Source organism: Platichthys flesus, chromosome 17, assembly GCF_949316205.1.
Source record: "Platichthys flesus chromosome 17, fPlaFle2.1, whole genome shotgun sequence".
In the NCBI taxonomy this organism is placed as follows: Eukaryota; Metazoa; Chordata; class Actinopteri; order Pleuronectiformes; family Pleuronectidae; genus Platichthys; species Platichthys flesus.
In genome coordinates, this window is record NC_084961.1 from 19,282,752 (window position 1) to 19,296,289 (window position 13,538).

Here is a 13,538-nt window from a genome sequence, read left to right on the forward strand (position 1 = left end):
CAACAGAAGAACCTCGAGGGCTATGTGGGATTTGCAAATCTTCCCAATCAAGTTTATAGGAAATCTGTGAAGAGGGGATTTGAGTTCACACTCATGGTTGTAGGTGAGTTAAATCTTTTTGGTTTGACTGACCACAGTCCAAATGCTCCATCCCTTAAGGTCCATAACCAAGTGATTATATTTGTGACATTTTGGAAACCTTATGTACTTTCTGTAAAAGTAAGACTTTTGCCCTGTCTCAATTCGTCTCCCATGGCCCTACCCCTAGATATTCAAACTTTATATACGGGACACAGGAGTAACGGACGTTACTTGTGACACTCGTGCCATCTTTGTTTTGATGGCACGAGTAGCTGTTTTCCTTAAATGGTTGTCACAGTGATTAAATGACATTTTCATTTGCTACAGGATCAAAATAAGATATTCCGCTGGATTTAAACATTTCCTGATTCTTTTGCAAGATTTAACAATTACATTTTGAGGATTTTACCCTCAGTACTCACCATGTTGATTTGCTTTGTTTTATTCATAAAGCATTCAGGGATTTCCATCTACCCCTTAGGTTTTTTTGGGGGGGGGGCTAAATGAACACTACCCATACATCACATAGAGAACTGGGACAACACTACCCCTTCACGGCCACGTGCAAAACTAAGGGTGTGTCGATCAGGTTTTTTTGGGCCAATTGCAGATCATTGTTGTTTTAAGTTCTATCGGCTGATACTGATGACCGATCATGGGGTTTATGGCCCTTTCTACGTCTGAATAACATGTGTCTTGGATGGTTCAAGTGACCACTTATGGTCATATTTCTCTACTGCTCTATATGCAAATGTTGACTACAGGTCTTAAAGAGATAGTTCGCAGAAAAATTATAATTACACCCAATTTCTACTCACCCCTATGCTGATGGAGGGGGGGGTGTAGTATTTGAGTCCACAAAACACTTCATATTTAAACTAAATGTTTGCAAGCCAATGTGTGCGTGCATGCATGCGTGCGTTTGTGTGTGTCTTGGATTCTGTGGTGGGAGGAGGTTTCCTGTCATTCCATTTATGAAGCCAAAGTCAAAGCATGAGCAGCTGATCTGAAGGGAGGCACACCCAAAGAGCCCTTCCTCTCTCTGCTGCATGCTGTCCAGGGATACCTGGGCAGGAAGCCACACTGAATGCTTGCACGATGTAACATCCTGTCCAATGTGTTGGTGGCTGTCAGTGTTTACCTGTCTCCAGGGCTAAGAGCATGTCCCTCTGGTAGTCAGAACACCCTCCTCCTTTCTGGCTGCGTTCATGTAGTCACACCCTGGAGTTTCCCCCCTCTCTGTGTGCTATCAGGAAAGAGGCTGATTTGTAGCAATTTTGATCTGCAGCATGTAATCAGAAAAGCAGGCAAATTGGCGAAGTCATTTTCATGTCATGCTAGAGTAGACAAAGTATCAGATTGTGTATGTAGTTTTCTTAAGGTTTCTGGAGTTGATAGGGAGGATATAAATCACATTTACCAACTTGAGAGGGGGGCCTCTGCTAGTGGAATTTATTGGGTTTTCAAAAGTGATATTTGACGAGAAACTAGCTCCTACAACTTATTGTCAAGTTGATGAATAGTAAATAGTGAATAGTAACGTCATGAAAGCATTAGACCTGTAAATCTTGATAATGTGAAAATAATGATAATAGAAATATTTCTTCATCATCAATAAGGCTAAATAAATTACTTAATTTGAATTTTATAGTACAACAATGCTTTTAACTAAGTAGTAGTCAAAGGTCTCTTGAATGATGTTGTGGGGGGTGGGTGGCTGCTATTGTTGTGTACTAGTGAAAGTGGGCCAGAGCTATTTGTTTGTCAAAGTCAATATTTGTCAGTGATTTACACATTGGCAGGAAGTGACCTTGATGTTGGCCATTGCAGCTGGAGCTCATTGTGTCTGGCCACATTTGACCGTTTTAGTTGAATGCATCACGGTTTGTGTCTCTTTTTTTGGAAAGAACACACTTTCATGAACGTAAGGGGCTTTCAGGAGGAAAATGGATGACTCTGCCAACAGATATGTGTGTCAAATGTCTTCATACCAGAGACTAGTTAAACGTTAACTGTCTCCTGCCCCATTTTAGAGGAAAGTCCCATTCATAAATACAGGGAAGTGGAGGGAAGATGATGACTTTTACAAGGCTGTGTTAAACGCACAGAATTCCCCTTTCATTTTCTTAAAGACCACTTTTCATTTCACCTGCATATTATTAGCCCAGTGTCTTGAGAGGCCTGTCAAATGCATTAACCCTAACAGGGGCTCCCTCCTCACAAGTCAGTCTTTACCTGCTTCCCCTCTGCCAGCCTTTTCCATAGAGTGGGGGGTGCCTTTGAATAAACCCCCGTGGTTTACACAGCTGCTGGAAATTTCCTTTAAAGGAAGTGAGTTGGCCGCAGACCTAGCTGTTTGGCGAGCCGGCGGGCCTTGGCTCGATGAGCCAGCCCTGTGAGAGTGGCCTCCTCCGGTGCTGTGACGAGATACTTGGCTGTAATGACACTGAATGCCTTCTTTATTTAGCCTGGTTCAATTATCTCACGTGAAGGTTTTAATGAAGCTCTTTTATTTTTCTAAGCGGATTACACTGTCTCCCTGTATTTATCAGGGTGCCATGCGTCTTGGAAAATTCAGGTTTCCAGACCTAGAAAATGTCTTCCTGGAAAATGATTTTGTCATTCCTGTCTTTTCATTTTGCTGACAGCAGACTGTCCGATAGCCTCAACAGCTGGCAGCTTAAATAAGGGTTCAGGGTTTGGATGAAGTAGGGCTGCCTGTGGTCATATTTTGACACATTCTGAGTTTTTGACTCACCATGAACTCATCCAGAACTAAACAACATCATGTATAAAAGTTGTTCAAAATCACTCAATTTGGTCAGATGCTTGCTCACATATTATGCTTGCAGATGGGATTTATAGTGTGAGTGGCTGTGTGTTATTGTTGTTGAGAGTTGGAGCCTTTTTTGAGCATATATGTGAAACTTTTTCTATTTTGATGTAAGATGTTGTTTATTGTGCGCATTATGGGTCATTTGTAGCCTTATTATGTGGTGTGTTGCAAGGCTTGAGTCCATCTATAGTGAGCCTGTAAGTGTTAATCAGCCTCAAAAGTGTTTCATTAGTTCAGTTTAAGTGGGAGGAGTTTCTTAAGGGCTGTGTCGCATGTTCAACTGCCACAGAGTTAATGAACATCACAATGAGTGAAAACAAGTTCTTAGCTTCCCCTGACGTCTTCATTGCAGAAATAACCCAGCGAGAAAATCTGCTAAACAGCCATGCATTATGCCCGTCACAGATGATGAGCTCAAAAGTTTGAAGTGTTAAGAATGCCATCTGTCAGAGAGGGATGAGTGAGCAGGGATTCCACTCGCTATAGGGACTCAGTCTACTGCCGAGTGATCACAGGGACAGTGAGCTGTCTACAGACGACAAACCAGACAAAGATGATGGTAAATGCTGCTACTGTCTCATTTGGAGTTACTTTAATTCTCGCTTTTGTTCATGCTATTGTCTAAGTGTACTCCATGACAAACAACAACCTGTGTTTGTTTAAAAAAAAATGAAAATTATGTGAAATGCACCACGCCCAAATGGAACCCTCCCTCCAACTTCCCTCTCTCTCCCGACCATATGGTTCAAGGGTCTTAGCTCACTGTTTTTTTTCAGTGGCTGCTATTTGCTTTTTGGTGGGTTCCTTTGAGTTGGCAGTTCATTGAGCTGGATATCATCATATCAGTGTTTTGTTGTGGGTAAGGGGCCAGGCTTCATATATTTGGTTAGCACAACTCGCAGAGCAGCAGGGGTGGAGAATATTTTCAGTCAGTCAAAGCCACTTATCATCAGCTCAGGCTCGACAGCTGAAGCCTGTTGGATTGTATAATGGTTGGAGTCCTGTGGCAGACTCACAACCGGCCTCACTTCTAAACAAGCAACCACAGCTCTGACCAGCCACGATCAGCATCTTCGCTCAATCCACCACCATCATCACCATAACTCAGCTTGATGAGTTTGGTTCTTGTGTAACCAGAGCCTCTTAGTTTTCCCTCTGCTCATACTGGGCCCCGATGTGGCCCTGGATCAGTATCAGTCCTGCTGTTCTTGTTGGCTCTTAGCTCCCTTAATTCAAGCTGACATTTTTATTATATGCATTTCACCATAAGTTTGCACAGAACCACAGCCTCACCTTATCAACTACCAGCCTTAACTTCTTTTCAGCCTTCAAGATATGTTTACTGACGTCTTGCATGTTTCATCACTGACTTGTTATAATTGCTGAATTGTATCTGTCGAGATTGCTAGATGAATAGGGCTCTACCCTCTTAGGAAAATATTTGTGACTCTGAGTATGCATTGGTTGAAGGATCCTTTTGTGTGATGATCTCTCCGTCTTGCCCCCCTGTTCTAATGTAGCATTGAATTGCTGAGTAGTTGGCAGTGCTAGACCAGCGTATGACCGCATCCTCCCTCACAGCTCACACTGAAGCTTTTGTTCAGCAGCTCCTTGTTTTCCTCTACTAGGCCCAATCCTCACAGGCACAATTCGGATAGTTTTGGATATCCAAAGCCAGAGTTTTTGTTGTTAGTTTAGCTCCCAGAAGAACCAGCAACTTTCTCTTAAAACGACTTAACTGTTCAATTTATTATCAAGATAAATTATTTAATGTGATTCAAGGTTTAACTGCCCAAAGTGTGGATGGATTAGCTGACAGCATTGTGCAACATGAAATATTTTATATTTATTTTCCCATCCCATTGGACCATTACTATTACAATATTTGATGTTTATCAACACTTTAGACACCAGCCATCAGAAACTCTTGCAGTTTAAACTGAATTTACACTTTCAGGATGACTCTCCAAAAAACTAACTATACGCAGTAGACCTAGTTGCTAGTAAACCTAGCAACACAACAAAGCTCCAAACAACCCATAATACAACAGTGTAAAAGGCCATAATCTGTTCTTGCTCTATTTGTTATGTTCTGAACTCATAATTGTTGAATTACTCGGGGACCCCCAACTTTAAACCTAAGTTTCAAATAATAGCTTTTGTCTTTTATGAAAGATATAACTACTGCTCAGATTGGCTTGGAATTACGTTACAGCACAAAATGGCAGAACCCATATCCAGGATATACAATTTTTTCTTTGGGAAGAGGTGGAGACACGTCAAACATCTTTATAAACAGTCTGGTTTCCCTAAAAAAATTGCTGCACAGATGTGTAGCTGATATAACTGAGTGGGATAAGGAGACCTCAAGGCAGTAAGTGATGTTATATATCCTTTAATCCCAAATGAAATATATCTCCATCTGTATTATGATTAAACTGGATATGCATAAAAAGATCACGAACAGACTCTGTGTGTTTTTTTTTTGTTCTGTTTTCCCTCCTTAGTTACAGGGAGATTTCATGATGACTGGTGGTTTTAAATCTACCCTCCTCCCTCAATTCCCATGATTCTCTGATTAGATTCTTGAAATGCAGACAGGAAAGAATTCGGAAGGATAGAACTTCCCCCTCTGTGTGTCTCCATTTGTCTCATGTTAATGCTTACTCTTTGAGAAAATAGAGTTAAAGGGACCCTTTTCCTACTCTAAAAAGAATGTCAGAAAGCAAAAGAGTGTGTTAGTAATGCAGTCGATTAACATGTATGCACTGTGTTATGCTGGGCCTCAGTCTGGCATGGAAAAAAGGATAACAGAACAACAAGTATAGCATTAAATTCATCTCTGGTGTTCACCATGGCTCTTTTCTTTCAGGGGAATCCGGACTGGGGAAGTCGACGCTGATCAACTCGCTCTTTCTGACGGACCTGTACTCCACTGAATACCCAGGTCCTTCGCATAGAATAAAAAAAACAGTCGAGGTAATGCTTTTTCTTCCTTCAGCAGAAGCCAAAAACTTTTATCTTCAGGTGTCACCAATGTTGTAATTTCCTTATTTACTTTTTCTGTTGGATTGACTCAACCAATATTTTGTATATCTCGCAAAGAGTCAAATTGCTTTGTTTAATTGAAACATGATAGTTCGACTTGAGCCTGACAATGGCCAGTTTAGGTGTCAGAGCCTGGGGCTGCTACAACACAGGTGTGCCCAGACAATATTTTTCTCTATGCATCACAGCTCTCAGTTGAATAGTTGCAGAGTGAGATGTTGTTTTGTGAAGCTGCTCCTCCTTGCTGTCGCCACCCGGTGAAACTGGTTCATCTGCTTTAACAAAGACAGAGTTTGTTGGCTTAAGGCAAAATGTTTAAGAAATTCAAATTAGGCAATGCAACTGGATTGCTGTCAAGGTTCAACAGGATTATCTGAAATCCAAACATCTAAACATATTAAGCTGGATGAAAAGGCATAAATAAGAGTTTATAAATAATCAATAATTCTGGTTAACTTTCACTATCTGTACATCTAACCCTGATTGGTTATACGTTTTTAGGTAGTGCTTCCCATTAATCAAAGTTCTCATAGTAAAATAAAAGATGCCATTGTAATATTTTTCTCTGTTGCTTCAGAGCTGCTCCCCTCCAGTCTAATTCAGCCTTAGGGACCTACATCCGTGGTCCAGTAGACTGTCAACAAAAGCAAATGAAAAGTGTTTTGTATCATCCTCACCAGGCAGACTGAACTCGGTATACAATTGGAAATCTCTGCTTTAGCCACATGCCTTCCACATCTGTCAGGGAGAAGTCATCTCAACACAAAAACCTCTCTGTTCAGGGTGTTTTTTGCGTGTATGTATCTGAATTGCATGAGAGCGAGCTGCATGCATGTGTCATGACTGAGCTCACAGATCAATCCCATTCTTAAACTGTCCAGTGTTGGTGGTTCTTTTTCTCTGAAGACTAAGATTTCTGTTCTTGGCTGAGAGGAGCAGAACCTGATGTGATCTTTGCTCTGAAAGACCATCCACCTCAAAGTTGGACATTTTTATTCTGAGATGCTTTTCTTCTCACCACAGTGGTAAAGTGTGGTTATCAGCTCCACTAAAGGCTGGCCATTCTCCTGTGACCTCTCATCAACACAACCTTTCCATCCATAAAACAGCTGCACATGAGTTTTAATGTTATGTACGTTTCTGTTATTGTTGTTTTAATCCTAAAATTACACTGAGGTAGGAGTGAGTTTCTGGTGTAAAATTCTCAGCATGTCTGTGCATTGGCAAGACGTGACGGAGCTCTGTGCACATGGGGGTTTCCTGGCTAATCAACAAGTCTCCTTCCTTGTATGCTCTCCAGCCTAAACAAGCCTTATGAACAACAAAGACATGTGCCCTGGCCTATCACCTCCAACACTTAACACCTGCTCATCAGCCAGCCTGGTCATCTTTCCCTGGTTTTCATAATAAACAGGATTCTATTGCACACAGCATCCCCCTGGGTGTCATCACATTCTTTGGTATGACTAAGAACAAATGGCTGCAGTCATTTGAGATGTAATTAGTGTGTGGTTTCTGGAGAGAGAAAAAGAAGAGGAAGAATAAATAAGAAACACATTCACATACACAAAAAACATGGACGCTCAAGCATAATTTTCAGCACACAAGAATACAATGAAAAGCCTTATAAATGTTCTCTCAGTCTGACAGCCAACAAGCAGTCTAAATCTCATTTCAACTTTTAATAAGATCTGAGGAGGTGTAATGGGAAGGTTAGCAAATTGGAAACAGCAGTAGGGTAGGGCAGACGGAGTCCCTTAGTGTGTTGCTGGGGTTTAGAGGAGATTTAGAGCAAAGTAAAAGATCAGAAGGAACAGGTGAAGGGAAGATGCTAAATTGGAGCTGATCTACTGTACAGTTACCCAACTGAACACTTGTTGTTCCTTGTTAAAGGCAGAGGACCGGCGAGAGGGAGGAACAGAGAAGCCTGTTGATGCTTCTTAACACCAACAGTATCGACTTTCACTCTTCAAAAGACATTTTCAGGAAAACTATGCAGCTGTGTGCGCTCTGTTTGAGGAAACTGCCAAACTCTATCCTCTTCACCGTCACTGCAAATGATATCAAAGACTGAGGACTGGGGGCATAAACCTTAGGCCTGACACAGTCATAACTCTAGCTGGCAATGCCATTCATGGCAGCATTAAACTTGCAAGTTCATTGACTGTTATGACTTAAAGCTACAGTATAACCGTGTTTTGACCAAATGTACCTGGAACTTTTAACCAAATGTAAAACAGTTCCTGCAGATCAGATTCTGCAGTAAACAGCATGAATCGATGAACCAACCCGCCTTGTGTCAAAAGTCCAGGCTGCTGGTAGTGGTCAAATAAGCTTGTAGAGGGGTGATCCAGTTTAACACTGTTAGGCGCTGAAGTTTTCCCATGAGCTCACTGTCTGGGGGCAGCATGTCTAGGCAATAGGCATAGCTGTGACTTGACTCACACGGATTTGCTATAGAGAAGAGAAACACTGCAGGATTCATCTGTCGTCGTCCACCCAGCAGTAGGGCCGCAACTAATGATTACTTTGATAATTTAATAATAATAATAATATCTATAATTACAAATCAAGTCACAGGATTGGCTGCTTTACTGCCCCCACCTCAGGAAATGCTGCCACATCATGTGCCGTGTAATATAAAAGACACGACTAATCGATTACTTAATTGGTTGCCAAACATTTTGACCATCGATTACTATCGATTAGTTGTTGCAGCCCGACTCAGAAGTCCCACATGTTTAACTTTGTTGTAAAGTAGCAATTTTTGATGATCTCAAGTGCAGAGCATTTTACCCACTAAGTTGCATATAACTGTGATTTATTTTTATCTGTATGCTTGTTAGATATGTATCTCCAGAGTTTTATAATGTCACCGTTTATCTGGTAACTGCTGTGTGAACCTGGATCTGTGTGGACCTCACCCACTCCGTGAAATCGCTCATACGGCATAGTGGTCTGCTTCAGATCCGTTGATTAAATCAAAGTTCATCTGTCGATCATGACTTCTGTCTCAGCGCCATGCTGATCTAAGAATGGGCCATTCAGCCCTTTCTAATGACCATCCTCGGTCTGTCTAAAGATGGTTTGTCTGGCGGAAGGAAAACACTGTGGTCTTGGCTGGCTGGGATCATTGGTTTGCAGAGCTGTTTTACTTCTGGTCTGTCAGTGTATTTTCTTAAAGTCCAATGATGATTTAGAGAAGCAACCAGCTTAGGTCGCTGGTCATGTTTCCTCATGAAACACCTAGGATACTAGGATATTCATGCCCTTTCATGTTGGTATCTTGAATCCCTTCAAAATCGATTAAATTTCTTTTTCAAGTATTGATTGAGTTAATTGTTCAATCATCAGAAGCATGAGACTTAATTTCCCCACTGTACATTGTATACCCACACTTCTATGAGGAACAAAAGTCTCCCATAATAACCTAAATATGTGAGCATGTGCAACTCAAACAGTGTGGGAACATGGTGCTGTGAACAAAATCGGTCTGCATGGAACCCCTATATTTATAATATATGTCACATCTCCAAATAATGTCTTTGCAATTAAAAAGCTTATTTGTTTCATTAGTTTCCAAAAGGAGACATGCTGCCACATGCTTAAAAACACTTTATCTTAAATAATAATCTTATGTAATATTTCCAAATGTCTCCACTGATTTTCGTCTACATTCATGGTCCTTACAGGTGGAACAGTCAAAGGTTCTGGTAAAGGAAGGAGGAGTCCACCTTCTGCTCACCATTGTCGACACCCCCGGCTTCGGTGACGCTGTTGACAACAGTAACTGGTGAGCTCACATCATTGGTTAATGTTAGTTACTGCAAAGCTGTGCTCGAAACTGATGTGAAAAATGTGCCGTTCTCAGCTGGCAGCCGGTTATCGACCACATTGACAGCAAATTTGAAGATTACCTCAATGCAGAATCAAGGGTCAACAGACGGCAGATGCCAGACAACAGAGTGCACTGTTGCCTGTACTTCATTGCTCCCTCTGGACACGGGTATGTACTACTACTAAACCTTCTTTTGTTTGTACATAGTATTTTAAATAAGGAATTTGTATGTACCCTTTTAATTTATAACAATATGTTTAGGCTTGATTAACATTGGAATAGCATTAGACAATGTTCATAGGTTACAGTGGAGGCCTTGCAATGTAGGATATTTTTTGATTGTTGAGTCAATGAATCCCTGAGCCAAAAGGTTTTACAATGAACAGGAGGAACCCACACACTGCACACTGAATCAGAGATGGAATAAAAAAGAAAGGGCTAATTGTCTGCTGTCAAGGGTTGAAGGTGGATGGAGGTTAGGATTATAGCAAGCGAAGGTTTGGAGGGAAGCCGGTGATTAGTGAAGCAGGACTGTGAGCGTAACTGGATGACTGATCGGCAGGCAGGGAGAACAGCAGGAAAATGGGCAGGCATGCAGAGATCCTGTAGCCCAGGGTGGCAAGGATTAGTTCAGCGATCCAAACAACATGAGTCAAAACTAAGAATGCTCAGCTCTGTGTGGCCTGACAACGTTATCCACCACCACTGGCTGAAACATCAATGTGGACATGAGCGGATGAAGGTTGATGGATTGCAGGTGTGCAGGCTAATCAGTCAACAGGAACCTGGAGAGTGAGACAAGCTACATGTTGACAACACACACACACACACAGATGCACACACAGGTGGAAGAGGGGAAACACAAGGAATAAACAGGAGGCTGAACCATGACTATGACAAAAAGGTTAATCTGTCGGATGCTGCTTTTGTCCAAAGAATTGTAGGATAACATAACCATTAAGTTTAACTCAATTTATCTCATTTACAGATTTCAGTCAGTGGCATTAATTAAACTCATCAATAACCAGACCACGGAGTCAAGTCAGGTCCCTTCTCTTAAGGACTAACTAGAGGGAATATCGGCCGATACCAATCGGCGGCCGTCCAATCGGAGCACCCTTCTTTGCAACTGGCTCTCACACAGAGACCTTATGCATGATAATAAGACTTGCTGCAATCACTGTGTCATTGAGGGCGGGTCACATACCAGACACACCAAGAGTCAGCCTGGGCCCTGTCAAGGATCAACCAGCTATTTTAGTTGGCTGCTACCCCAAGAGGTTTTCCCCTCAACGCATCATGGACTCACATGAGAAGTTCCAACAGAGCCGTTGATTTCAGATGTTTAGTGTCTGTGTTTTTTCTCTGCTGCCGGATTCTCAGGAGGCATGTAAAGACTTCTCTGCCTGTGGCCTCCAGCTGACCAGGTTAGAACAACACTGGTGTAATCTGTCCTGAGTTCACTGACCTAAAGACCCCTGTATCTTGGCTCTGGCCGCTGCCAAACACAAACATAATGTGTTTACACACTATGCTACACTGTGCTGCCTTCAACATAAGGTGGTTTTGCAGTCCTGTGCTGTTGAGCCTGTTGGTCCACACTGAGCCATTGTTGGGATACTGACCGCAGCCTTGTTGGCAAATCAAACACACCATTTGTTTCCATTCATTTTCAACATCTGTTCTGGAGCTGTGTGTTTGTGTGTGGAGGAAACATCAGAAAATTGAGCTAGCATTGGCATTCTAACAAGAGGACCAACAGATGGATTAGGTTTGTTAAAATGAAAGGATCAGTTTATTAGTGACCAGCCGATGACGATGCTCTGTGGCTCAGGCTGAGTCAACTTTGTAACAACATCACTGTGTGACAGAGGGACTTGGTTGAGTTTGAAGATGTTAGTATTGACCAGGCAGAGAGATACTTTCTACAGAAACAGGTGCATCTGAGGAGATTGCAGTCTATCACAATTGTTTTTTCTAAGCTACATGTAATATGATTTAATATGAACTATTTATATTGTCGGATTGTGGCACCAAGATGTACGATTGAGTCTTGATTGAATGAGTGATGTCAGTCCGTATTTAATCTTCAATTGTTCACATTGGTTGACAGGCCATCTATTTAAGATTGTGTCTCCTTGAAATCTGTAAATTAACCTTGTTTCAATTATTGTAAATGCGACATCTGGTGTTTATGAAGTTTTACCCATATTAGGGAAAAGTTAGCCTAACAATACATTTTTTTTTATTGGACGGGAAGGGAGCCACCATTTATTACTTAGGAACTCTATGCTAATTTTGTTTATCAGTTAAAATAATGTAAACATTTTATAATAGCACATTCTCATGCATGCCTTCTCAGATTTTTTTTTTTTTAAACCTTATTAATACTGCCCAGCCAGCTTTATTGCAAGCCAAACTGTTTATCGAGTGAGGAGCTGTAAATGTCTTCTCAAATTTTCCATGAGATCTGGTGGCAGAGCTGCTCAGCTTGTCTCCAGTCCTGTGTCTGTAGACATCTACATATAAGGATGTGTTTTCACTGAATACATATAAACCAGACAGTTGCAGAGGAAATGTTTACTTCACATTTCAAGAAACAAACCTCCTGTGAGATAACTGGCATGAGCAGTCCCAGGTATTTCTGTGGCACTGGCAGGTGAGGCAAACACTGCAGACTAAGGTATAGGTAAAACTCACAAGCTTTATGGCTATATACAAAAGGTAAATCTAAGTAATGCAATTAAAAACAGATGAGGAACAGGCAGACATTTTTAATCGGATAAAAACTTTATGGGATTATTATTGAGTAGACTGGGTGCGTGGATGATTTGTACACAATCCATGGGCTCTTGGTTTGCTCTCATCGCACCGTTGATTGCACACACATGCGCTTACACAAGAAAGAGACTATGCCTGCATAATTAGAGTTAGACCAAGGAACATAGTTGACTATATTTACGACAGCAATATTCAGACAATTTTCTTATTTTATAAGACATTATTTTGATTATGATGTTTATATGAGTTGATAAAAGAATACTCTATTCATAGTCCCCTTAACATGTTACAGAGCTTAGTCTGATGATGATTCCTATTATTAAGTTCATTATGCCATTTCGTCCTACTTTCATCCAGCCAGTTTAAAACCCCAACTTGAAATGGTTGAATGTACGATGCTACCTTTGTGAAGACCAGTTTGACTGTTCCCTATTTTCTGACACACCTCACCTTCCCTTCCCATGAAAAATGTATCTAATGAAAAAGTAATGAGTGTCATTATCATAGTACCACGTGATTGACTGGAGGACAGTTAATAAAGTAAACTTTTTCCACTCCCTTTATGAGAAATGCATTATAATGCCCAGTCAGCTTGATGCATGATGGTACATCAGCTTTTTTTTCAATATTTCATGTCAGTTGTGCGAGATACTAACAGAAATATATAACAGAAAATAGGAATGATGACGAATCTTCATTAAAAGCATTTGAGAGCCCAGAAAATCAAGGAGCAAAGAAATTCTAAAAGTTTTTTGATTTTCTTGGGATTTTGGTGACTGGAATGTATCCAGCTTTGATTTATTGATTTACTTATGAATTGATATTGTGGTATGTAGTAATATATTTTTCTTCCCACAAGATTAAAGATGTTCATAATTGGCTGTCACCTTGCTATCCTCACACTGTGTACTCTCAACTTTACGTTTTAGGATGGGTGGGCGGGCGCAGGCCTCA

At 41.1% G+C, this 13,538-nt stretch overlaps 1 protein-coding gene across 2 annotated transcripts in view; it reads left to right on the top strand.

Annotated features, from left to right (window-relative positions):
• Positions 1-13,538, top strand: part of LOC133972620 (septin-7) — a 22,884-nt gene continuing 9,346 nt past the window's right edge. For both annotated transcript variants that reach the window (XM_062410166.1, XM_062410167.1), the window contains exons 1-4: positions 1-103; positions 5,790-5,896; positions 9,658-9,758; positions 9,837-9,971. In XM_062410166.1, coding sequence (XP_062266150.1) covers positions 94-103; positions 5,790-5,896; positions 9,658-9,758; positions 9,837-9,971 — 353 coding nt within the window. In that variant the 5' untranslated portion in view covers positions 1-93. The remainder of the gene's footprint in view (positions 104-5,789; positions 5,897-9,657; positions 9,759-9,836; positions 9,972-13,538) is intronic.